Source organism: Xiphophorus hellerii, chromosome 24 (genome assembly GCF_003331165.1).
Source record: "Xiphophorus hellerii strain 12219 chromosome 24, Xiphophorus_hellerii-4.1, whole genome shotgun sequence".
NCBI lineage: Eukaryota > Metazoa > Chordata > Actinopteri > Cyprinodontiformes > Poeciliidae > Xiphophorus > Xiphophorus hellerii.
This window is the reverse complement of record NC_045695.1, coordinates 4,150,037-4,176,914: the sequence shown is the minus strand read 5'-3', so window position 1 is coordinate 4,176,914 and position 26,878 is coordinate 4,150,037. Positions and strand designations below refer to the sequence as shown.

The 26,878-nt window shown below is 41.3% G+C and overlaps 1 protein-coding gene across 4 annotated transcripts; it reads right to left on the bottom strand.

Moving 5' to 3' along the window:
• Positions 1-490: 490 nt before the first annotated feature.
• Positions 491-25,603, bottom strand: col5a2b (collagen, type V, alpha 2b). Of its 4 annotated transcripts, XM_032556974.1 has the most exons (58): positions 25,294-25,602; positions 18,711-18,923; positions 17,513-17,728; positions 16,052-16,261; positions 15,084-15,302; positions 14,452-14,676; positions 14,338-14,354; positions 14,218-14,250; positions 14,100-14,132; positions 13,311-13,364; positions 12,592-12,684; positions 12,432-12,503; positions 12,306-12,350; positions 12,152-12,205; positions 12,016-12,069; positions 11,877-11,930; positions 11,731-11,784; positions 11,601-11,654; positions 11,193-11,237; positions 11,007-11,060; positions 10,882-10,926; positions 10,650-10,703; positions 10,338-10,436; positions 10,196-10,240; positions 10,002-10,100; positions 9,875-9,928; positions 9,123-9,230; positions 8,994-9,047; positions 8,810-8,908; positions 8,115-8,168; positions 7,900-7,998; positions 7,778-7,831; positions 7,612-7,665; positions 7,483-7,536; positions 7,178-7,231; positions 7,042-7,086; positions 6,852-6,950; positions 6,378-6,485; positions 6,229-6,282; positions 6,095-6,148; positions 5,844-5,897; positions 5,705-5,758; positions 5,503-5,610; positions 5,363-5,416; positions 5,203-5,256; positions 4,964-5,125; positions 4,782-4,889; positions 4,563-4,670; positions 3,769-3,822; positions 3,572-3,679; positions 3,434-3,487; positions 3,214-3,321; positions 2,535-2,588; positions 2,346-2,453; positions 1,888-2,233; positions 1,604-1,794; positions 1,284-1,526; positions 491-1,194 (listed from the first exon to the last, which is right to left on the bottom strand). In XM_032556974.1, the coding sequence occupies exons 1-58, from the start codon at positions 25,385-25,387 to the stop codon at positions 1,048-1,050; spliced, it is 5,394 nt and encodes a 1,797-aa protein (XP_032412865.1). In that variant the 5' UTR covers positions 25,388-25,602; the 3' UTR covers positions 491-1,047. The 4 variants fall into 4 exon arrangements, with proteins under 4 accessions (XP_032412865.1, XP_032412866.1, XP_032412867.1 ...); XM_032556975.1 differs by lacking the exon at positions 10,882-10,926 and having other exon boundaries at positions 25,294-25,603; XM_032556976.1 differs by lacking the exons at positions 17,513-17,728; positions 18,711-18,923 and having other exon boundaries at positions 25,294-25,601.
• Positions 25,604-26,878: the final 1,275 nt, after the last annotated feature.

The following is a 26,878-nucleotide window of genomic DNA, read 5'->3' as shown; positions in this document are numbered from 1 at the left end:
GTATATCAACCTACATAGTCCAAAAGGTGCAACTCTAGCAAGTATTAGGGTTGTTTCTCAGGTTTCCCATTATATGTGGAAGCAGGAAACAGACCCACAGAATAACAGAACCGCCAATGTACAATGCACGTTTCCCCGATATGCCTCCCAAACGAGTGTGTCCTTCACACTGCAGATGTAAAACTCTCGAAACCAGCTGCATCCAGCTGGACATTTTTACCTGCTTAATGTTCCACGAACGAAAATAGAAACGGCAGCTAAAAATGGCCGCCTCGACAGATGTGCGCCAAGCTGCGGTGTGCGTGGAGCAGCGAGGGTGTCACATTTTTCAGTCAGCGCACGAGGGGAGTAAGGGTTGACCCAGAAACATGTGCGGCCTGAACTTTGACTCTTTTTCTTCCTGGAAGAACGCCTCTTTTCTGACTTTTTTTCTTTTCTTTTTGGTTTTCTCGCACACCCATCTGACACAGGGCAAGAAGACAGTGACCCATACCACCAGACTAGATGTTTATTTGTTATTTATTTGTTGCAGTTCAATAAAGTCATCATGTATCTTCAGAAATTGACTGCGTTCAACTGAGCTAATCGCCTTTTTCACCTTGAATATCAAGTGAAATCACTAATTTAAAAAAAATTACTTTGTCTCCCTCTAGTGTTGAAAGACTTTCATTTTGTTCACAGAAAAGTAATACTATTTTGCCATTTACAATCATGTGTTGCATTTACAGCTTTTTCAAATGACTGTTTTGCACAGAAATTAATAATTTAATTATTTATTCCATAAAAATTAAGAGCTACCGCTATCCTACATCGACTCTTCCTTTCTCCGAGCGTCTAGAAAAACTGTGGGCTTTTATTTTTAAAGCCCACTCCGCTAGTTTACAATTCATCTACAAGTCTTTGCGGTACAGGTTCCCTTCCACATACTGAAAACTGGAATAAATAGCACAAGTGTCCTTCCGTCACCAATAAGGAAAGGCAGCGATGAAACAGGTAGCTTCTATACCCTCTTTCTAAAAGAAACCGACGGCGTCCGTCTTTGTGATTTTATGAGAAGCACACCGGCCCGATGTCCAGACCGAACTCCTGATCAGCCTTTCCGACATCCATTGGGGCCAAGTCCACGATGGGGAGCCTGGTGGTTGTCTGAGTTCTGTACTCAATCACTGTCTTGCCCCACTCTCCGTTCGGTTTCTGAGGAAGAAGCGGGAAAGTGAGTGGACGTGTGTCTCTCTCTCTACGTCGAGTTTTATTCACATCTAGAGGAATTCTCTGTGGCTTACCGAGCAGCCGTCCTCGACGACGGCGTATCTGAGCCGGCTGTTGCCCTGCGCCCTCATTTCTTGTCCGTTGGCGCCTCTGAGGACGAGAGCTTTCTTAAAGTTGCCGGCCTGCTCGTCCTTAAAGGCCACGCTGTTCCTGCAGTGATACGTGACATTCTGGTGCGACTCCTTTGACAAAAGCTGCAGCAGCTTCATTTGGACTGCCACGGCGTTGGGCTGCTCCTCCTTGCTGCCGTAGAAGAACTGAAATGAGATGACAAACGTCACGGATTTCGAAGAGCTGAGAGATTTCCTCCGCAAAGCTTTTCATGTGTTCTTACTTTGGCTCCACTGTTCATATCAGCTCCAAACCAGGTGGGTTTGCTGGGGCTGGGGGTGGATTTCGTCCACCAGGCTTTGCGGGGAATGCTGGCCGGATTGGCAGGAATGCAGGTTTCACCAGTTTCCATGTTGCACAAAACTCTGATGGCGTCTTTTGTGCTTCCTTGATTCGGATCCAACCAGTATTCACCTGCAACGAATAAAATGAGACGAATCAGGACATGTGATGTGGTTTAAAAATGACTTAATGACTAAAACAAAAAACAAGCAGCGTGACCCTGACCGCTCCTTTTCTGAGGATAGCACTGCCTGATGTCCTGGCAGGTCTTGGCAGGGTTCATCTTGCTGCCGTCCGGACTGCGCAGGTTCTGCAAGTGTCCGTTGAGGGTCTTCAGCGTGGCTCGGACACCCGTTTCGGCACCCAAGATGTTATTGTTGGGCTTAGCTTCGTCCTTGTTGAACTCTGGCGGAGGTGGAGGATCAGCGGCGTCGTCGTACTCGCCGAGCTCTACTGCTTCCTGAACTTCGCCGTGAGCGTCGTAATCGACGGCATAGAGGTCCTCTGCAGCTGCTGTGGGAGGACCCGGGGGCCCCGGAGGACCAGCTGGCCCAGGTTCTCCAGGTGGACCCTGAAGAAAAACAAGATAGGTGTTTTCATGAGGCTGAACCTGAATAAAACAAGTTGGATCCAGATGAGAAAACAGCCTGAAGTTGTACTTTAGATGAAACACATTGAGTCACCTGAGCTCCGAGGTCTCCGATGGTTCCTCTGCCGCCTGGAGCCCCCATTGGTCCCGGCTGGCCAATATTTCCTTCCTTTCCTGGAGGACCCACCACTCCAGGAGGCCCCTAAATGGTTTCAAGACATGCTGAGGTTTTATGCCAAGTTGTCCCTGTAACATGGTCATGTTTTAGTCTCATTTTGTTTACCCTTTGTCCAGCTGGTCCAAAAATTCCTCGAGCTCCTGCATCTCCTGTGGCTCCCTGAGTTAGAGAAGAACCCATTTGGATTACACTCGCTGTTCAGCAAAGTTAAATTCTTTTCACAAATCGGCTACGGACAAGTTGGGAACCAGTTTGATATTATGAGACACTATTGTGAGTTTTGGGAGTATGTTTTTGATGCCTTACTGACACCTAGTGGACGTTTTTTCCCCTTCATTTTCAAGGAATTTCAATGACCATTGTGTTTCGTTTTGTTTCGTTTTGTTTGTCATTAAGAAAAGCGTACCAACAATTCTGTCCATGTGCCTTTTGCTGGTCATTTTCACCCAATTTATGCTTGATACTGGTTGACTTCCTGTCCACCTTTGGACTAGAAAGTAACGAGTCCTAATTCTGCATCCAAAGGTTTGACCTAATCTAAGTAGGGATTCTGTGTGTTTAAGCATCAAGCTGACTGGATTTCCCACCTGAACACTAAATTCATAATCCTCAAATGGTTTCACTGCCAGTGGTTTAGGTGCTGCCTCCACTCCCTTTGTTAGCCTTATTTTTCATACCTCCTGAACTCTGATTCAACAAAATGTTAACCTTCTTGTACATTTTAAACAGTACATTAAACTTATAAAACACAATATCATTCTGTAGCTTTGAAAACTGTTCTCACAGTTATTCCAGGGAGGCCCTGGAGCCCGGTAAAGCCTCTGTGACCCTTCTGACCCCTCTCGCCGGGTTCTCCGGCTCCTCCTTTCTCCCCCTGTGGTCCTTGAGGGCCCTTTGAGCCAACACACGACAACATTTCATCACGTCAGAAAAAAAAAGACACACAGGAGTTTTAAACAGCTGAAGTTTTTTCTTAAGCATTTAAAGTGAAAAACCTGTCTTACCACTTTTCCCCGTACACCAGGCTGTCCCTGTGGTCCTGGGGGCCCTCTAGCACCCTAGACTCGCCAAGAGACAATAAAAAGCAGTGAATCGATAATTTTAACACGCAACACTGGATCTAAGCTAGTTGTAAAGCTCACAGTTTCTCCTCTTTGTCCAGGACCGCCAATCGTTCCCACCGGTCCCTCGTTTCCTGGAGACCCCAGCACGCCGGGCAGGCCTTCTGGACCCGGGTTCCCCCTATCGCCCTAAAGACGCACAAACAAAACACGACTTTATACTTACGTCCGTATAACCAACGAAGACACGCGAGCAGAAATAATGTCTTTATTCTCACCCTTTCTCCTACTAGGCCGTCTTTACCGGGGGCCCCCTCGGCTCCAGCAATGCCCTGAATAACGACACGAAGAAACAGAAATATAGCGCATGTCAGCAGAAAACGGGAGAACTGGACCGCGAATCGGTCAGATTAAACTGCGAGTCATTTGCAAAAAAAAAAAAAAGTGTCATTAAGATACAGAAAAGCTGCAAAAAAGAAAATGTTTTAACTCGCAATAAGATTTATTACGTCTGAAGTTTTAATGTTTCTACAAATTCAGTATGAATGTTGACAAAAGTTGCTGCAATCTGAGGTGGAAAAAACCCACAAAACCATTGTTTCAAATTGTTACAGAATTTAGGCGAAACAAAATTCAAGATGTTTGAAAAAGGCAATAAATGCAACGCAATCAAAAATAACTATCGCATGCAATCAAATCAGTTTTCTGGGTGTCATGTTGCATGATCAATTTTGCTGGAAGCCACAGAAATGAAAGTAAAATGAAAAAAATATCCAAAAGTGTAATCTCTGTTTATTTTACATCATATATTTACTGTACCGCATTTGACTTATTGAGTGGAATGTTTTGGGGCAATGCAGACAAAACAAATTTATAGCCACTGGCGCAAAAATCAATCAGAACGCTACATTAAGTCATATGTGGAAACAAAAGGAATCCATTACTTTTTAAATCAGATTGTGTAAAAGTCCATGTCAGTTGTTGTTTTGTTTTTTTTACTTTTCATCTGCTTGAAATAAATAAATAAATAACTTCTAGAAAAAACTCTAGAGAAAAGAAAGACTGGACAAACCTCAGGACCGGGATCACCTCTTGGCCCCGTGGCTCCGGGTAAACCGACCCCGCCTGGAGGACCGTTGGTCCCCTGAGCACCGGTAGCTCCTGGTTTTCCAGGTGGACCCTGACAGACGAGTTACTCCAGTTAACAGTCAGAATCACGGAAATAACCACCTTGTTGTGGTGGCTGCTGGAGAAGGATGGATGTGAAGAAAGGTTCAGCAGGAGTACATACCGCAGGACCAGGCAGTCCGACCGAACCTCTCTCCCCTCGGACTCCGGGCAGACCCACCGCTCCTCTCTGTCCTGTCGTCCCAGCTGGTCCTGGAGGTCCGTCGGGGCCCTGGAGGAGAGGTGTGACGTTATCTGGTTGTCAGAAATGTGAGTCTGATAAGAAAGTGCTTCATTTCATCTTACCAGAGGACCGTCTTCTCCTGGTCCTCCCTTCTCTCCGGGGCTTCCTGCTGGTCCCGGCGGTCCGTTCTCTCCCTGACGTCCCGGAGCGCCGTTTTCTCCTCCGACCCCAGGAGGGCCCTTCTTTCCAGGAGCGCCTATGGGGCCGTCGGCTCCAGTCGCACCCTGAAACGCAAATTAGTTTTGGTTTTTGCAGTGATTATTGTAGAGTAAAAACCCCAATATCAGGGTATCTAACTCACAAGTGAACCTGGAGGTCCAACTTTTCCAGGCAGTCCAGGAAAACCGGGAGACCCCTGTGTGAAGAAGTCATTCCGATTACGATGTGCTTTTAGCATCTTAGCTGCAGAGTTAGACAAGCTAAAAGTTCTCAATAACTGGATCGTTGAGTGAAAAACTCACAGCTTGACCTTGTGTTCCCCGGCCTCCTTTCAGCCCCGCGACACCAACAGGCCCCTTAACAGATGAAATTCAAAGAGGATGTTTATCAAATTACTTAAGACAACTTCAGACATTAAAAATTTTAATTGGGAATTTTGTACCTGTTCACCTGGCTTCCCAGCCATGCCTTGAGGTCCAGAAGCTCCTGCTTCTCCTTTAGGTCCTGGTTCTCCTGTTTCACCTTTGACTCCTGGCTGGCCATCTTGACCCTAAAAAAAAGAAGCAAACCACAAAAACTTAGAAGTGCATCACATTTTCTTTTTTTATTCATTGGCGTGCGCCAGCATTTAACAGGATTCTTACAGACGGTCCAGGAAAACCAACTGCCCCAGTTGGACCGGGCTCTCCGCTGGAACCCTGTTATTCAGTGAAGCAAATATTAAATCGCAACCTTATCAAAACTGAAAACTAATGGCTAAGGTGTTGAAGAGTTTCCACTGACGGGGATTCCTCTGGTGCCACGGCGTCCCGTCGGTCCCGGTGGACCGGTTTCACCCTGAGGAAACAAAATGCAGCTTCTTAGATCATATCATTACACCAGGTCATCTTGCACCAAAGGAGAGAAAATGTTATTTTTGCCCATTTAAAAAGTTAAATTATGGTTGGTTTATGTAGTTGTTGTTTTTTTTTGCAGTTGCACCTGAATAATTTCATGTAAAAATAAAATTTAAAAAAATAGTGTTGTCAGCTTACCTTTTCTCCATTTGGCCCACCTGAACCAGCAATTCCAACTGGACCAGCAAGCCCCTTTAAAGAATTTGGATACAATTAAAGACGCATAACATATTTCTAATTAGATACCATTTAGCCACAGACTTTGGACCTACCCTGGCACCATCAGCTCCTGCCTTTCCTTCAGGTCCCTTCTCGCCAACAGAGCCCTGTCAGTGCAAATCAACGTAAAAGTCGTTTGTCATTTCCATTTTACAGGTCAGTTGCTTCTTCGCAGACGATACAGTCTTATTCTTTAACTTACAGGATCTCCTTTTGGTCCGGATGGTCCTGAAATACCTCTCTCCCCTGGCATCCCTTGAAGTCCTGCACCACCTGGCTCTCCAGCAGCCCCCTTCGGACCTGTGTTACCCTGAAGTATATAACACGCACCAATCAGGCATAACGTTGTGAGTAAGGCTGCACAATAACACTTCCACCAACGTCATGATACACAATATCGAGATGGTACAGATCTACTTGGAGCAGTTTCACATCGGGCATTGGTCTCCGTCTCTTTAAGAAGGTCCTATTGTTCCAGGCTCTCCACCTTTAGCACATCATTACAACAACGATGCTTTCTTGCCACAAAAACAAACTTACGGAACGGTTTGTTACAAGACGTTCTACCAGGCAGGTCAATCATTGTGCTTTGACTGATCAGTGTATGTCTGGGATTTTCACTGAAAGCAAAGACGAATGTTTTTGGGTTCAGTAAAAGTTTGAATCACAACGATACCTTGGGACCGTCTGATCCTGGTGCTCCTGGACCGCCTTTTGGTCCCTGAAGCCCGTTGGGACCAGTTTCTCCTCTTTCTCCGGGCGCTCCTCTTTCGCCCTACGTGGACGTGCGACAGGTCAGATAACAGAATATTCATGGATGCGACAGAATAACCGATTGAAGCAATTGGTAGAATCGGTGGACTCACTCTTGGACCCGTCTCTCCGACAGAGCCGGCTTCACCTGCAAGACCCTGTAGAAGAAAACAATACAAGAGTAAACACAACGGTTTTGGTCTTAGTTTAGATTAGCGTTAATGCTAATTTAGTGGTAGTTCCTTTTACCTCATCACCTGGCTTCCCTGCCTCTCCAGGTGGACCTGAGGGTCCAGGCAAACCCTAGGAAACATCGATCCCACTTTTATTTATCATTAAAAACAAGAACAGACAAGACGGAAAATTGCAACAGTCAATAGACCAAAAGTGATGCAAGACACTTTTGGTCAGAATCTTAATGCCTGGAATTAAACTACTAGCATAAGAAATTTACTTTGGATCATCACAGAGTAATAAAGTTAAACACCACAATACAAAGGACTAAGGACTAAGTTCTCTTTTTGCACTAAAAGCAATGCTTTTATGTCATTTACCTGGAAACCGGTCTGTCCTTGAGGTCCTTGCTCTCCTCTCGTTCCTGCAGGGCCCTAAAGAATAAAAATAGATTGGCTAAATCAAGAGAATCCTTAGTTTCAATCTAGAAAAAGGAGATGGAAGCTTACAGCTGGACCAGGTGGACCAGCAGCGCCGGTCTCTCCATCTTTTCCATTTGCTCCCTGGAACACAAAAGAGCACACTCTTCATTGAAGGATCCTTACATCTGTGAAGATTATGAAGCATAAAGTATGGCTTTTTGGCTACTTCAGTACTTCACTACTAGCTACATACCCTTTGACCCGCAGCGCCAGGACTTCCAGCTTCTCCAGCTTTTCCAGCATCGCCCTACAAACAAGTCAAATGTTTATCACCAGCTTTATGTGATACCTTCTTCTAAAGCCCATCTCACTTACTGCGAAGCCCTTTGGCCCCGGCAGACCCATGGTTCCAGCACCACCTCGGGTTCCAACAGAACCAGCCGGGCCAGGTTTGCCGTCCTCTCCGGCCAAACCCTAAAAACACGAGGGAAAACATAAAAACTTCGCATTGGGAGAACAATAAAGGCACAGTGGCGTCGCAACACTGTGACGTAGAGAGATCTTGAGGAGAGTTGGGAAATCGTGCTCACCATTGGACCCTGCCTTCCCTCTGCTCCTTGAGCACCAATCGGCCCCGAGAGACCCTGGGAAAACAAGGCGAATAAAATGTTGTGTAAAAACACAAGCTTTAGCGTATGTCTTGGGATTTTATGTGACGGAGCAACACAAACTGATGCAAAATTGGAAAAAATGCGTCATTTGTATGTAGCCCCCTTTCTTCTTATACGTCTCAGTAAAATCCAATCTGCCTACTGCAACTGTTCCACAGCAAACATGAAAAGGAGGGTGTGTAATGTAATCAAATTTGGCTTTAAAATGTAATAAAGCATAAACAAAAACCAGATTATGTAATAATCAGCGCAAAGTATAATAAAACCTCGAATGCAGGCTGAGGATGTTTGTAGAAGGAAACCCAAATGTTTTGACCCAAGTCATACCGGTTAAAAGACAATAATTACACAACCTTTTAAATTTAAAGTAAGTTTTTAAAAAAATGTTTTCTGGTATTTAACAAATAGAAATTATTTTAGTCACTCAAACTTAACTTCGTATCTTGAAACTATGTGGTTTTTTTATTCTGTGTATGTAAACTTCTGGTTTCACCTGTAGATGGTTCGATTTGCATCAAACACTTTTTGGTGTTTACATATTTTCCTCTGAAATTTGAATCAGAAGACAGAAGAAATGTTGGAAAATTTATCAGAGGTGTATGGAGTTGCCTTACCCGGGCTCCCGTTAATCCTGGCTCTCCATTGCGTCCTGGGTCTCCCAGAGTACCTTTGATGCCGAGCGATCCCGGCAGTCCCCTCTCACCCTGGGCTCCCTGTTTGAGCAAGAATCAAATTTTTAAAAGCCGAGCTATCTGCTATGATAAATGCAATTATTAACAAAACAAACGTATTTCATACCTTTTGTCCTGGTAAACCATCTGCACCGGGAAAACCTCGGTTTCCTGGTGGCCCCTAAAACAGAAAGTGCCGAGAGTTGCACTGTACGTCCTGTAAAGTTTTCATGGCTGATATCGTTAGCTGGCTCACCATCTCCCCCTGTGGTCCTGGAGACCCGATGGTTCCCGCATCCCCTCGGGTGCCACGCTTTCCATCCTCACCCAATGGACCGATTGGCCCTGGAACACCGTGGTCACCCTGCCACCGACGGGTTAGTCAATACATCAGTAAGTACAGAAGGAACGTTTTAAGATGAGGCTTCATTGACCCTTTTTGTCAAATTGCTTTGACGAAAAGTTGCTGTCATTTTATGATTCAGACAGCCGTGACATTGCGCCAGTTCAACATTGATCTGACATTTGAGAAAATTGACATTTTCGCCAACATTTGCTAATAGAGATGTGCTGAAAGAATAGCAAAAATATTGGCGCATTCTACAGATTTTTCATCGAACCACCTAAGATTTTTATGTACAACATCAGAAATGCATTAATAGACGCAAATAAACAAAAAAATCAATTCATTTTTTAGTAAGAAATTAAACATTTTATTGCCAAAGAACGCATTACTTTAGTGAATTTGACCCGGGTGAAGCTAAAACTGCCACTTGACGAGTTTTGGCTGCAACGTATTTGCAGACGAAGGTGTTTTTTTGTTTTTTTTTAACTTAAACGCAAAATATACATATTTTTCAAAGTTTTGCTTTTACTATTGTTCTGAATATGTTGTTTTTTTCAGCAAATGGCCATTTTGGAGTCTGTATACAGCAGTTATTTACTAAATTAGTTGTAGGGTCCAGTCACTCATGTGTCTAAGAGTTAAGGTGTTAGTTTCTTGCTTACCCTTTCTCCTTTATGCCCAGCTTCTCCTTTAAGTCCTGCTAGTCCAGCATCACCCTGTTAAAGCAAAGACCAAAATATTTGAAAGTTCGGGATCTGGCCTAAGTGAGAAATTCAATAAAGTTCGTACCAGTTGGCCTTTTGGTCCTGGTGCTCCTGTGGTGCCCTGAGGGCCAGGAGGACCAGCGGGGCCGACCAAACCAGGCGCCCCCTGTAAACCTGCTACACCCTGTAGAGAAGAAAGCAAAACATGCTCAATAAAAAAGGCATCAAAGGTTTGCTAAAAAGGTGGAACATCTGCTTTGCGTCGTTTCAAAGACTCACAGAGGAACCGCGGGCACCTGGGGCCCCATCTGGTCCTGCAGCACCCTGTATTAAACACCAAAATGAGTCTTTCAATAATAAACAAAAAACAAAAAAACAAACAGCACTCAATCTTACTAATCAGTATCAGATTTGGACTCGCCTGCTGTCCAATTGGTCCAGGTGGTCCAACACGTCCGCCGTCCCCCCTGGGTCCCTGCTGCCCTCGACTTCCTCTGACTCCTGTGGGTCCCGCTTCACCCTGACTCCCAGACAACAATCGGGTCATGAATATTTTAGGAAATTGTAAAGGATTCCTTCCTGACTTGCTGCCCTACCTGGCCTGGAAAAGTGATTGACTGTGGACACTTTTGAAAAATGAAGCTAAAAACACAGTAGAGGCATTGTGTCTTAACTTATACTGTTGGAGTTTGGTCTTAAAATGGGATCGATGTAAAAGTGTGAACAGTCTCACCTTCATTCCTGGACCTCCTGGGAATCCCGGCATACCGGGAATTCCAATCGGACCCTGTAGTTGGATTAGATTATTTTAACTTCGCATTTTGTGCCCTGGCCTGGCAAATTGATGCTAATCAGACAACAAAATCAATGAGAATATTTTTGTCTCCACTGGACCAATAGTATACAAGCACACAGTCAGAACAATTACTATTTACATACTATCATACTATCAATCTCGTTCTTACCAAAGCACCAGGTTTGCCAGGATGGCCATTTGAACCGCGTTTACCCTGACAGAAAAAATAGACCGTTAGCTTTCGCTCTTTGACATTTCAATACTTTTACGTCAAGTGATTGGTTTGCTTCATACCAAAGGACCAGTGGGTCCAATTCTGCCTCTTTCTCCTTGCAAACCAGGAGGACCCTGAAACAAAAGACGGATTTACTGGGACACTACTTTACACCCTCCGTTTCTTCTCTCCATCTTAATGAAAGTAAGACACAGGAACACTGGCATTATTGGTGCGGATTGAATTTGAACGCATTTATCGCTTACCGTGGGTCCTGCGGGGCCCATTTGACCAGCAGTACCAGATCCACCCTACGGTGAACAAAGATGCAGGTGTAAAATGTCTAGTTTGTAGAACTGATTATCAAATTTGTCCATAACTTTTTTATTTCTGTTTAATTCGTGAAGCATTGCAGGTGAACTTGTGCTTCTCTCTAATAATCAGTGGGTGGATAAATCTTAATAAACCTTAGGCACTAACCCAACCTTTTTCCAACCCCAGGTTGGTGGTCTTTTGCCTTTATTGTCTAAGGATACCTCAGAATTCCCTCATGTGAAATGCAGTTGTTGACTTAGGGGAAGGAAGTCTGTGGTCTTAAATAAACAATAGTTGATGTATGGATGGACTAATTTTTAGTTCTTTTTGGATCGTTCTGGATCAGGATCGTGTCATACCTTGGCTCCAACTGCCCCAGACTCGCCTTTTGGTCCTGCAAGACCAGCGTGTCCCTGTTGGGATTAAAGTTCTGCTTAGTTTTGTAACAGTTTCAAATCAACGGCAAACAAAAGGGAGAATTTTCTTTACTTTGGGGCCTTTTCGTCCTTGCAGACCTGGAAGTCCTGGGAATCCTCTTGCACCCTGAATTCAAAACAAACCATAACTCGTCAAAATCCTCCGCAAACTGTAAAATGCCAAGGATGCACTTATGTCATTATAGGTAATTCTATTACTGGTGATCCTGGAAATCCTGGTTCTCCGGTTGCGCCGGCAGGCCCAGCCTCTCCCTGCCCATAAAAAAAAAAAAAAAGTGAAACTTGGATGTTTTTAATCACGCGACTAAAAACGAGGATGTATGTATTTCTGACTCACGTCAGGTCCTGGTTTCCCTGGAGGTCCGTCAGGTCCTCGATGACCTGGCTCACCCTGTGGAATATTCACATTCAACATGCTGTTACATCCTACCATGGCCGCCACCATGTTTTATACGATAAAGAAGTCGTCCCACCATTGGTCCTGTGTCTCCGTGTTCTCCGGGAATTCCCTGACCGCCGGTTGCGCCCTAACGTAAGACATCAAAAGTTAAAAACATCTGAAATTTGCAGAAGTTTGCTAAAAACAAAATTCATTCTCATAATTTTGGGTAAGAGCATAAAACCTACTGGAGGCCCAGTTGGACCAGGAAGTCCTCGTGGTCCTGCTTCACCCTGCAACAGGGTAGTTTTATTCTCAGGTAATTAATTCACACATCTGACTTTACAGTTTGTTTGCAGACCTGAAACACTCACCCTCGATGCGGACACCATTGGAGCAAAACCTGACTTCTCACTAAAACCGGCCATCTGCGACACCAAGTTTCCCTTGAAGGAGAAACGAGTCAATAATTACCTCTAGAAAGAGTTTTTGTTTATGTTTTAAGCATTTTTCGGAAGATATGAGAGTTCTCACCCCGGGAGGAGAGGAATCCCCAGGGGGTCCAGGTTCTCCTGGATTTCCAGGGACACCAGGCTCACCGTCAAACCCCGGGGGTCCAGTGAATCCCTGCAAGTTTTGTTATTACATAGAGAGTAAATGTCATACTGAAGTTCAATTTGATCTCATTACATCACGGTTGTGAGTATTTACTTAACTGTCATTTCTTTTTGTTTGGTTTTGTTTGACGCTATTAGCATTAGCATTTTGCTAATGTAAAGAAATATCTGGTGCCTTTAATTAGCAATGCTTTATTAATCACTGTGTCAGAAAATTTTATTCAAATGTTTTAATACTTTTCATTCGTTTAAATAATTTACATATACGGTAGATGTAGGACATTAGCACTGCGCATGCCGCGGGCTACTTTTATACGTTTTCACGGTCATAGAGTTTGACGAACGCTTCAGATTAAAAATAATTCTGCTTCCAGTCAGAAAATATTTTGATAATGTCACAACACTAGATAAATGATTATATTTGACAGAAATAATGTGGTGACTTTACTTAATACCTCTGACCAGAGTTAGACAAATAATAAGTCATGACCTCATTATCATAAATACAGTTCAGGAGTAAAGAGTCTAGGTGTGGAGAAGACTGTAACACATAAAACGGAATAGAAATAATTGTGGTAAACTTCGGGTTTAAATTGTACATGGCGTCTCAAAAGAAAAACTTTTTTCGAAACTCACCCGTCTGCCTTTGAAGCCTCTTGGTCCTGTTCTTCCCTGCGGTCCTGGGGGGCCCTAAACAATGAGACTGGTTTAACTTACACATTTTTTTTCTCCACTTTATGGGGGTGAAAAAAAAAACACAAAATGAGGATATAAGAGACAAGTCATCTATTCCAAATTAGTAGAGCAATATTTTGTCTGGCTATTGCAATAGAAAAATCACATCTTTTTTCAGAAAGTTTTCATCTTATATCACTTCTAACTTTGTTTTCTTTTGTCCACCCTCCGTTTCTGGGTTCGAGAGTCTAAACGCCGAGCAGAAAACAGCCAGACAAGGATTTGAATGCAGGAACGTCTTGCTGCACAGCAAGAAGGCGCAATAAACCCACATCATATAGGAGTTTCATGTTATCATTTTAATTACTGTGATAAAAATTTGAATGGTATTCTGCTTTATTGAGATGCACATGTTTGTAGCTTTAAGTTCATTTTATTGGCTGGAGTGCTTATGAAAAGGTCACATATAATCATCACCTCAGCGTCTGCTTCTGTTGTGTTCGAAAGATTAGCCCCATAATTCACCTTAACATTAGAGGGCGCCAAAGCTGCCACGGCAACCAATATAAGTACTTGAAGGTTAAATATATCAAAAATTTACTATTTTTTTCTTAGATTCTGTGTTAATTATTATTAAATGAATAAATAAATATTGCTGAGTACTGGAGAGGAAAAAAAACAAACAAGTATGAACTTTTCTGAAGACCTTTTTCTGAATTGGGAAACCTTTGGCAAAAGCAAGTTACCCACCATTGGTCCCTGGTGTCCGGGGTTTCCCACAACCTGAAGAACAGGCAGATAATTACCTCTTGATGGGAAGCTTCAAAAATGATGCGCATAACATTTGTTATGAAAATTTCATACTTACATACGGTATGTCACCTGGTTCCCCTTTCTGTCCCTGCGAAGGATGCAAAATGGCTTGTTAGGTGTGCTGTGATTTTTTTCCTCTCGTAAATAAAAGTGTGTGAATAAAGCAGTAATTTACCTGGAAGCCCATAATTTCTTGAATTAAAAAAAAAGAAAGAAAAAGGAATTATCACACAGTTGATTACTACTGAGGCAATTTAATTGAGTCAGCTAATTGGAAAAGTGACCCCACCGATCCTCCTGCCGGCGCTGGCGAAGCTGTCGCACACGGGGCAGCATTCCCCCTCGGGCGTGGTGACCTTCTCGCAGTTCGCCAGCGGCTCGCACTGAATCTCGTCGCAGATGGAGACGCCGTTGTCGCAGACGCAGACGCGACAGGGTGCGGGTTTCCAGATGTCGTTGTGATGGTAGAGCTCCCCGTCGACTTTGCAGCTTTCTGATTTCTTCTCATCAGCGGCTGCAGCGCAGAGAAGAAACAAAGAAAAAGGGAAATGAAAACTGTCACTGCAATATTACCCACGGTCGATTCTTTAGTACATAGCAGTTTGAGAACGAGGGAATTCTTTTCCTGAACTTACAAGTTCTTTTACAGAGACGAAGTTGCACTTTCTGAAATTGACTGCACATTTCCAAGAGCTTTTTAGGAAGATCTGAGCACTGATGTTTCGTCAGTCACCCAAAGTCAAATCCAGGTCCGTGCCACAGATCAGAGCAGCAATTTTAAGAAAACCAGCATTTTCTTCAACGTCACAACTGTTATCTAGACTGGAGCATCATCAATCACAATTGATCACCATCCTCTTCGCAAGCCACCGTCTACTTGGTACAATCACTTTTGTGTTTGGTCAAATTCTGTCAAATTACCTGTCGTTGGGTCGGTGTTGGGTGAAAACGTTGAAGCCACACTTAGGCACACAGGACAGCATTCACCACTGGGGACCACTGTGTTCTGGCAATCGTCGAGGTTCTCACACACCACATCTTCACACACGACGGTTCCCATATCGCACACGCACAGCCGACATGGCTCTGGGTTCCACATGTCTGTATTGGCGTAGATCTTCCCATTTTCTGTGCAGGTGTCTTAATTAAAACACATAAAAATGCCAAAAAAAAATTGGTTATTGATCCAATTGTTTTAGCTACACTTGGTACCATCTACTTGAAAACAATTTAAACTAACACAAGCAGATTTTTTTCTGATGTTTTGGCAGCTACTGACTTGGATTGGTTTTCCAATTTAAATGTCGCTCACATCAAATACATGGTCAGCAAAAATAGCCACCAAGAAAATGCAAGAGTGCAGTGAGTTTGAATTTCAAATTCAGATTGCTTGCTGCCAAAAAATCTGCAAATAAACACAGAAAAACCATGCGTATTTTGCTGCTTTATTCAAAATCTATTTGTGCTAAAGACTCGCAAATGCAAATAAATAAATAAATCTTGAGTTGTACAGAATGACATTATAACAGAGAGGCAAAAATTTCCCTGAGGAATACACCTTATTCAGTAAGTAAGTTACTTGCTCAACCCGATGTGTGGACGTTGTTACAGCACACACATGTTGAGAAGTGAGCTTATCTCGTCGAAAGTTTATGTATTCCATCTGCAACCTGAAAAGAAGCACTGTCGGAGGGAAATTCAGACCGCAGCGCAAAGATTCGGAAAACAACAGTCCACAGTGGTGTGCACAAGGTGAAGCCTGAAGAGTTGATCTTCAGGCCACGACGGAGACCTAAAAGCACCACCAGCTGCGAAATACACAAACACTGCATCGCAGAAGTCGGCGTCAACAACCAGAAACAAATCTGCGGGTCACGCTTGCAGTTTACCGGTTTCTGCGTGGGGCCGCTGCTGTTTCGCAGCCGAGCACACAGGGCAGCACTCGCCCTCAGGGGTTTCTGTGGTCTGGCAATCCCCTACATCCTCACAAACCATGTCCTCACACAACACCGTCCCTTTATCACATAAACACACCCGACAGGGCTCTGGGCTCCATATCTGATCGTTGGGGTAGGTATTGCCGTCCACCGAGCAGGAATCTTTGTGAGGAAGAACAGCAACGGGCATCAGTATGGAAAGCTGTTCTCAGATGATAAAGACATAGCTTCATGCATTGCAGATTCAAGAGAAGCCCAGTTTCTTGGTTAGGTTTTGAATGCTATACAATTTGGGCAGGTCACATTGCCTGGAAAACAAATGTGGGGTTAGCTAGTTCAGGAAATGTATGATTTGGAAAGTTCACGATATATGGAAAACAATAAAAAAACAATTAGTGGACAAAATGGAAAGCATAAAAATTTTTCATGTTTAGCTTAGATTAATTGAAAAAAATTATTCGTAGGTTCAAGGGAACAGCTTACTTTAGGCAGACAACATAAGGGTTAGCTAAATACAAAAAAAATGTAAACACGGAGTTTATGCTACTTAGAAAACATCTTTGATTAGGTTTATGAAAAATACTGGCTGAAGCAATTCACATTAACTGGAAAACAATAGCCAAATGATGAGTACTTAGAAAAAAGTGCTTGGTGTTACTTTACTAAGCTTGCTCACCAAAGTGACAAAAAGAAATCTTGGTTATATGTTGGTATACGTATTTGTCTAGCTGATACTATCTGGAAAACAAAACTCAAGTTAGCACGAAAAATTAGCTAAATTTGGGTAAATGTATAACATAGCCATCTTATGCTAGCTAAAAAAAAAGTTGGATTTCTGTCAGTACCAAAAGTTTCATGCTAGCTTAAAAAGAAAAACACAAATTTGGGTGACTACTAAAAAACCCAAAAGTCTGTGGAAATAAAACTCAAGTTAGCAAGAAAAATTTGACAGATTTTGGGTAAATGTATAACTTAGCCATGTCATGCTAGTTAAAAAAATTTGGGATTTGTGTCACTACCAAAAATCTCATGCTATCTTAAAAAACACACACAAAAATATGTTGGATTTGGGTGACTACTAAAAAAACTTAACAGTCTGTGAAAGTTTAGGTATGTTAAACCAAACCAAATGTTCAGTCCTAAGTAAAAACTTGGTTTGTTAACCCTAAGGGAGGTTACATTCTAAAAAATGTCAGCAAGGATTTTATAGAACAATTTTGAAATGAGTGATACAATTTACAAAACAGTTTTATATGCAATTTTGTCTCCAGGAAATAAATGCGAAATTTAACACTCCTATTTCGGCTTTTGGTCACACACACAAAAAAAAGCCATTTTGACACATATTTACATAGATAGAATTATCCATCTTTTAATCGGATCACCCAAACATCAGTTCATAATATTTATTACCAGTTTTATCGTCCAAGAAAGGAGCGTTTGGTTTGTTGGCTGAGCACACGGGGCAACACTCGCCCTCGGGGACCTCGGTTGTCTCGCAGTCCCTTAGCTCTTCACACACCAATTCCTCACACACCACAACTCCCGAGTCGCACACGCAGACTCGACACGGCTCTGGGGCCCACATTTGATTGTCGTAGTAGGTGGTGCCATTTTCTGTGCAGGTCTCTTTATGGGAGAAAACACCAACCGAATGAGCACTGCGGACGATGCCCTTTCAGTGCGCACAATGCATCATTGAAGGGATTTTTGGGAATGCCTTGAGAATATTCAGTTTTAACATTCCATACTTTTGTCTATGACTTCCTCAACTTTTGTAACAATTTAGACATTTGATTCCTAATGGTTTTGCCATTAAGCTAATTATTCAACAACATAAAAAGTATTGTGTATGCTTCAAAAAGTCCTGAACAACTTGTAGCCGAATTCTGCTTGTAGGGAAATTCAATTTCCTTTTTGGCACTTGACCTAATTGAATGCATCAGATGGAGTTATTTGGACACTTCTCAAGCCAAAACATGAATAATTCAAAAGTCATCAGCACTTTTTCAATTGATAAAGAAGATTTTAAGCCACTCTGGTAACAAGTTTTATGAATGCATATGGAGAATTTATCTGAATCAGTCAGCTTAAATGACACCCATAACTCAACAAATCCCACTGGTATTAATCATTAGCTCAGTCTTAGCTTATTAGTGACATATTCAATCTGCAGATTAATTTTAAAACACTTTCAAAACAATTACACTTAAAAGAAAATTGATTTTTTTTTTAACGTTTATACTATGAATTAGAATGTTAAACATGGAATGTTGTAAATACATGCTAAAGCCACACGCTAACCCTCAAAAAACAAGCAAGAGTTAATTTGCTTTTTTAACAACATGATTGCTTCTCGGTGACATAATTCTTAAAACGCATTGCTTTCTGACTGACTCTTACAATCTGATTGCATTTTTGATTTCATTTAGAATATAGCGTTAGAAACAAATTTGGCTAGAACAAAATGAATGACTTTTTTAAAATTTACCGTATTCATACCGCCAAACTGGAGAGGAAGACCTCGTAATGATGCATGGTGGTAACCGAAAGGGACCTGAATGTGCCTGATGATTCCCAGTAGTGAAGGGTCAGAGTCGGGTCAGTTTACCTGCTTCAGAGTTTGCTGTGTGTGTCGGTGGCGAGGTGGAGCACGTGGGGCAACACTCGCCTTTCGGAAACACCACCGACTGGCAGCCTCTGAGCTCCTCACACACCTCGTCCTCACACACTACAAGGCCGCTGTCGCACACACAGGTTCGGCACAGCGCCGGCCTCCATATCTCATTGTCGGAGTAGACCGTTCCGTTTTCCTTACAGCCGTCTGAGTCAAGCACAGCAGCAGCCGACATGTTAACATGTTCCTCTGCGGAGGTCTGATCCGGTCATGATGATGATGAGGACGACATGTTGGAAACTATAAACGTTACAGTACAACCAGCTGGTTGTTCAATTTAATGAATTCAAGCAAACAATTGCAAGTATGAAGTTTAGGTAATAGTTTTTTTTTCATAGTTTTGGGTTGATATTTTGAGCACACGGGGCAACACTCCGTGTGCCCCGAAATGAAAGAAAAGGGGCTGCAGTTTTTCCGTTTGCCCACTAGGTTGCATCAACCGTCTTTTAGGAACAACTGCAGGACTGAACTGTATATAAAAGTATAACTGGAAATCTCATTCATGTTGCATGCTTAAAATAATGGGGAAAATCGAAAAACGTGACATAGTTTCAATTTTTCATATTATAACTCATAGCAGATTCACTTTTAAGATATAAACCAAAAACTGGTTTTCAGTTTTAGGATATTCTGCCGTATTGGTAAATTTGAAAGAAATTCATCTATAACGTTTTCATTTTTCATGAAAGATACCTGTACCCCTTGAAATATTTGACAGTTTGTCACATTACAACTACAAACATCAATGTTTTTTTTGTGTGTGTGACAAACTAAAACAAACTAATGCATGATTGTGAAATGGAGGGAAAAATGATGCACGGTTTTCAGACGTTTCACCAAATTCAATTTTAAAAGCGTGATGAGCAATTGTAGGACAATTTCTCCCACTATTGGGTCATTTCTCCACGTTTTCTCCGCCCTTCGTTTTGAATGGTGATGGTGAAAAAGAGAAGCATGATCCTGCCACTAGTCTTCAAATTGATATCTTCAAATCATTTTCTGATTAGATTGGGCATGGAACCCCAAAATATAAGTTTAAAGGGTATATATGCATTTTGAAACAACTTGCGTACTAGAATTTTAAAAGAAGACGTGAGCAGAACATAAATCAAAATGTCGTAATTTCGACATATGTGAGGCAAGTCGCTGCTTACCTGCAGAGGCCTTTAATCTAACCTGACTAGACTGCGGTTCAGCCAACAGCTTTCGGCTGGAAAGTCGTCTATAAATCTGTCTGTAGGCCACTGTGCAATTATCCCTTCAAAAGCGATCTCTGCCAACATTCGACATTTAACATGAAACATATATGCTTAGTAATTAGCATGGATTTCACCGTTAGAGTCCTCACTTCCAGCCAGTCACAGAAGGAACACAGACTTTCTTAGCTTTCTGCCGCTCGGTTCATCTCTATATTTACAACAAAACATATGCCAACACCTAGCATAGTTATGAATTACAGTTCTATTATTAAGCCAAATGTGTCTTAATATCTTCGTTCTAACACTACTTACATATGCTGAGTGATTTATAGTCGTCTCACATGTCAAAAATGCAGTTTTATTACGTTTTGCTAGCATGGTATGCCAACGGTTAACCCGGCCGTTTGAAGGACATCGTCTGGACCCCAAACATGGCGCAACTCAGACTTTTGCTGCAGGCACTTTAAGGGTGAGGTCTGATTGACAAATGAAAATACATAACGCTGCTCCTTTAATGGGGCCACAAACAATCAGCAACTTTGAATCAAAAGCAGATTTGGCCATACAAAAACTTTAGCTACATTCTGCAGCAAGGGTTTTTAAAAAAACATACGGAGCATATGCTGTTTATGTTTCAGGCCATAGATTAACATTTTTTCTAAGTTCAAATAGAAAACACGCCACTCCCAAAAAGTTAGGAAACTGTATGATTTTTGTTTTAATGAACATGGGAACCTCTTTTTTTATTATTATTTTTGTTGGATTTACGACGGTTTACATGTCCATTTGTAGCAACTCCAGCTTACAATAGAAACATCACATCAACATTATTTATATATATATTGATGTGTGTGGGTGATTTCAGTATGTTTTTGTTATATGATATAGTTTCAGTTAGTTATAGTTTTTCCCAATTAACTACCGTTTTTATTTAGTTCTCCTAATGAAAGTGTTTTCTCAATTTCAGTTTTAGTTATTTCCTTCGTTTTAGTTGGTATTTAATATTAAATAAGCTTAAACATTTTAAAGGATTTTGTCAGGGTTGGATAACTGAGACCCGCTTTTACGATGGGCAGGAATAAAATGCCGAGGTAGGGTTATACATGAAACATGATTTATCTAAAGTTGGACATCACAAAATATTTGGTTCACATGATGAATGGTGAATTCTTCAATTTAACATTTAGACTTCAAGAGGAACACACACTAGGTTTCTAAGCTAAAAATCTGGAGTCTATTTCAACATTTTTTTAATCATAAGTGCACATAAACTATTCTTTGTCCTGGATAACTAACCGCCTATTACCCATAATTGGCGGTTACAGGTAATTACATACATAAAAACAGCAGGATCAAAAAAATAACAATAAAAGCAGCCCACACTGCCCACGGAAGTACTTTACTTCATAAAATTGGAACAATATTTAGGTTAAATGTGGAAAACTTTAAGACTCTTCATGTCTTAGTATTTGTTAATTTTTCTTGGATCTTTCTCAAACACCTGGCTGGTGTAGCGAGGGAAGAAAAAAGGAGAAAAAAACTATACATAGGAATGTTGCACATAAAAAAAACAAGGGTTAAATCTCGCCACCTGCTGACCCTGTGGGCTTTATGAGTGCATTTAAATCCATTCATTTTTGTGACGTCGCTAAGCACTAATTATGTGGTGAGGCCTCTCCCTGAGAAAGACGACGGCATTCAGCAGCTGTAGTTATTTCAGGGGAAACCACTGAGCCTGTATTATATGTTGGGTTTGGGTTAAAACTTGTGGTTTGACTTTATTTGGGACAGCAATGAGATACCACACCCGAAGGAAACTCCTGCGTTGAAACCTGCTTCAGACCAAAGGAAAGAGTCACAGGTTGATGTGGAGTGTATTTTTGCAGGAGAGATTATATTTATAACAGTTATGCAGCCTTTTAGGTTTTTAACCTTTGTATTTCAAAAACTTTCCAACAACACAAGTAAGCCGTTTTTCATCTCCACATAATTATAGCTTCAGCTACAGCATAAGCTTGTACTATGCCCATAGTTTATATGTCTTTTTACACATCAGTACAACTGCCCGCCCCTTATGCTCAAACTTAGGTCACAAACATCAAACCACCGTGCAAAGGACTTAAAGAGGTACTTTGATATTTACAGATTAGATCAAGTCAAGTGCAACCTAGTGGGCAAAGATATTCCCTTTTTCTTTGCCATAATGGAGTAAATATTTATGGGGGAAAAAATATATATTTTTGACATTTTCTTCAGAAAGCTACAAAACAAAGCCGTATGTAAACACACCGCTGTACTGATACTTAGCAAACATATTTTCCTAAAGTATCACTCTTATCGCCGTTTTATATTCATTTAATAAATTCAAAGATCATCCTCTCATACGCTGTCCTAACTATCCCCGCCAACCTCCCACCAAAGATTTCTTTCATCTTTTTTCTGTTCCCCGATGCTTAAATCCCTTCAAAACTTTTCTTAATTGCTAACATATTTTACTGTAAATTTACCAATTTTTTATATATATATACAGGGGTTGGACAATGAAACTGAAACACCTTGTATATATACCCTGTATATATACAGGACAACCCCTGTATATATACAGTATATATATATAGTATGAAAAAAATCTAGATTTTGATAACTTTTTTGACATTGTGCAAGAAATTTAGGAAAGGCAAGGAAGTTTATTTGTTTGGTGCATTTTTAGCAACAGGGCAAATCCAAGTGCTTTAGACGATTAGAAGGAAAATAAAAGAGCAAACAAGCAAACCATTACACAGCAGAGGCAAAGTGAGCGAAGACGAGTTCAAAGGTAGCAGCACTGTGGTTCTTCCACGGTCTGTATTCATATGGATGTTGTTGAACACTTAGACAGGGGCACTTTCAGTACTGTGGTGTGCACAATGTTGGGGAGGTGTTTTTTTTGTGGCCCCCTAAATTATTTATACAAGCATTTCCTGGAGTTAATTTGGTACACTAGATATTGACGGGGTTTTTTTTTTTTTTTTGTGGGGTTTGTTTTAATCTCTTCATGATGTTTTTATGAAATGTTATTAACTATGTTTTTCATGGTTACTGACAGAGGAACCTGTAACCCTTTCTATAACTAGCTTAGCCTCGAACCTAAACTCAAAGCACTAGAGCGGAGCAAGCACTGTTAGCTTCCTCTGCTAACTCCAAAACATCACACAATCTTTAAGCAACTGGTTTAGATTTAATGTCAGGCTATATAAGAACCATATTAGTTTACAGCTGAACTCTAACAATGTAGGTGTAACGTGGACACCAAAAAGTTAACGCTAATGTTAGCTAAATACCATTTCTAAACATTCTGCTCTCTGTTTGGCTAAAGATTAACATACATAACTTTATGTAAAATTGACTTCTTTTTCCTCTTTTTTTATACAGGATGTTATAATGTTATTCCCTCAACTAAAACATACCTGGAGTATTGCTTGATTATTTCATTCTTGTTTGAGAAATTCTTTAATCTCTTGGGCGGAGCCAGCGCGGCCTTTGAGACGCAGTGCCTCCTGGGAGTTGCAGTTCTTGACCTCCCCCCTAGCATACCCCCAATCAGCTCCTTCAGACTTCCCAGCAGCAATTAGCAAGCACCTGGTGAAACTGCTGAGCTCACTGTAGGAGCTACTTCTCAGTGCAACGCTGGTAAAAATGTTGTTAAAGGGTTAATAGAGGAGCCGTGTTGTGAATGACTTCCGGGAGGCGGAGTTTCAGAAAGAGCAGGAGATTTTAAGGAGACAGAGGACCAATTTCAAGGTATTAGATTATCAAGTCAAAATTCTATTGATTATATATATATATAATTTTTTACAACAAATAAAGTTGACATAGTTGATTGTGTTATAAAATGGCACTATGTGACTGGAAAATACAATATTGCCCCTTGAAATTAATTAATTTGACGAATGAGATATGTTAATATAAATTAATCAGTGAAATTCAAATGTGTTTTTTATGTGGCGATTCTTCTATGCTGAGTATGTAAGCAAAGCTAAGTATGTGGCACGTCACTATGGCCCTTAATTGAAATGCAACATAAAAAATGCACCTATTTTATCAACTGAAGAATTATTAAACCTATATTTGTTCGGAAGTAGGAAACATTTCTCTTAAAACCCTGGAGAGAAAGTGTTAAAAGTATAAACCTTACTTAGAAATCCAAACCAAGTCAGTTTGCATTTTTATGCCAGAGCAGTAAATGGTTATAAAACTGTCATTTTATATATATCGAATTTTTTTTTGCCACGGTATTCGTTCAGTGACATTAAATGCTACTAAAAGCTAAAGCAGTACCACACAAGATTCTAACCTACAAAACATCTGGCGCACATGGTCAGAAATGTTTTTGTTTTTTTCTTTCTCTTCATCTTCTTCTTCGTTTTTACTTTTCCCTCGCAGCATGAACGCTTCACTGGAGGTGAAGCCGAATGGAAGCGGGAGAAGCATATTTCATATCCAGCATCTTCTCACATTGGGTGTGTCCTCGTCTGACTCTGGCCCAGAATCTGACCAAAATTAGTGGCCTGCATTTGTCCATCCCATCCTTGAAGCCACATCATTATAACTGTGGCCTCTCCAACCCTGTCATTCAGCCTCGACTCTGCACTGAAATAGACTGGCCAGCCCCGCTCCACTCTTTAGAGTTAGCTGGAGCATTGAGAGGGAAATTGCTGCTTTTATATATATATATATATATTTTATATATATATATATATATATATATATATATATATATATATATATATATATATATATATATATATATATATATATATATATATATATTTGGGGTGAAGTATATTAAATATAAAGTTATCTGAAGTTTGAACGATTATGTAACGTTCAAAAAAAACATTTAATTTTTATCGCTTCAGCGTCAAATCATAAGAAAAATTTACTTTCTTCTTTGAACAGGTGTTCTTCCACGATACAACAAATATCATTAATTGGCTTTTAATAGTGCCATGAAGTCAAACAAAAAAACAAAAAAAAAAACCAACCTTTTTAATTAAAAATAAGCCACGCTGTTGGCAACTTATCTGGAGGAATAAATTGCATTGCGTAAGAAGAAGTGGAAATCAAACATTTTCAGCAACAAAAAAAGCTCATGTTGTTGGAAACAAATTAGACCAAAATATCCACAAAGTAATCACGGGTAGAAAAAACAACAACATCTGAGTGAACATAAACATGACATTTTTGCATATATGTATGCAGAACACAACAAAAGTCCAACAAAAGAAGTTACATTTTCCATTCCTGAAATATTAGCGGTTTAGGCAGCCGTCACTCACCAGTCTTTGTTTCTTCTTGGCAGGCCACAGCAATCACCTGAGCTAAGGTGAGGGCCAAGCATACGGTAATCCTGATGCAAACTGAGGTGCCCATGTCTGCATATCAGACATGCAGAGTCCTCAAAAACAGTTGCTGCAAAGCAGATCAGAGAGTCCAGGGAAGCCCAGCCCCGAGCTACAACATCCAGGCTGGAACGAAAGAAAGAAAAAACAAAAAAAACAAAATTCAAATGTCCCAGAGCGCAACTGGCTCCTGGATGTGCGATTACAGCTCACTGCAACAAGCTCCTGCTTCTGCTCCCCCCCTCACCCAGACCTCCTCGCCACTCTCTCTCAACCTTCGACCCTCCCACTCGTATGCTTTCTCATCATTTCTACTTTTAGTCGAAGGCCACCCTCCTCTTCAGGCTCCGGCGAATGGCATGAAAGGTGGCACTGATTAAAGGCTGCATGAAATCGGCTCTAATTGAGAGGAGGAGGGGCGACGGGTGGCTTTGGAAAGGAGAATACCTCTAATCTGCATTCAAGGACCTTTAAAGGATATTGCTGCTTTTATGTGCAGAAGCCACCTTATGATTTGGCAATACATCATTCTAATAGAAATGTCCAAAACGGACCCAAATGCTCGCAGGTGTTGGACTTTGTGCTTGTTTCAGCTATTTTGGCTTCACTGCGTGACTGTAGGTTTTAGTTGCTTGCAGTGTCACTGGTTCAAATGGAGACGAACATTTAAAGGACATTACCAGATAACTGGGCTCATTAATATGTCAGTACTGTTCAATCACATCAGGTAGGTCTGTGATTAAAGTCTATATATGCCATTTTCTGCAGGTTTGGAGCTAGTTTATGTCCTTTATAGGAGTTATAAACTCTTTTTCTGTGGGTACTCTAGTTTCTGCTTTGGGAAGTACCTTTGGAAAAAACAGATTTTTGGGATATTCATTTTTATTCTTATCGTTCTCCCAGATTGAGTACATTAGACGGTCCACAGTATTTCTGGTTTCTCTGCTTTACTTTCCCTCTTTTGATTGTCATGATAATGTAGACTGGACCTCAAATACTGTGGGAACACCTTCCTGGATTCCTGTGGTTTTCTTTCCTATTCAAGTACCTTCAATAAGGCCTCCTGTTATTACTTCCTGTTTTCCTTCTGGTCTTTCTCCTTCTCTAGAGTAATTTTTGACTTCTCTATCAACTTCGTTCCACCCTACACCACGTTCCTTCCTTCCAGTTTCACTTTTTGTTTTAAAGTACCAGGAGAAAGCCAATAAGTTCCTTCTTTCCAGTATCAAAACATGTCAAGAATACCTGAGTAATGCCCACAATCTCTCTGGGTTCTCCAGGTTCACTGCCTTTCTCACCACTCTACGTTTCTGTGTGGCATACTCTGATATCTTCCCTATTTCTTCCCTGCGTTCAGAGAAGTCTGAGTTCTCTCACAATTTCCCTGGATACTTTGGTTTCTGCCTTCCTTCCGGTTTCCGCTCATATCTGTAGTACCTGGAGAAACTGGACTCTATCCCCACGTACTCTGATTTATCCTCCGTCTTCCTACTAAATACTGGTCCTGCCTAAGAGTACTGGG

What these genes read in the sequence shown, in the direction of transcription:
- col5a2b (XM_032556974.1), bottom strand. Translation starts at nt 25,387, where the DNA reads ATGGGCACCTCAGTTTGCATCAGGATTACCGTATGCTTGGCCCTCACC. An exon ending in TCGGAGAGACGGGTCCAAGA is followed by an intron (nt 6,951 to 7,041) that starts GTGAGTCCACCG and finishes ACGTCCACGTAG; the next exon opens with GGCGAAAGAGGAGCGCCCGG. An exon ending in GTGGCACCAGAGGAATCCCC is followed by an intron (nt 5,759 to 5,843) that starts GTCAGTGGAAAC and finishes ACTGAATAACAG; the next exon opens with GGTTCCAGCGGAGAGCCCGG.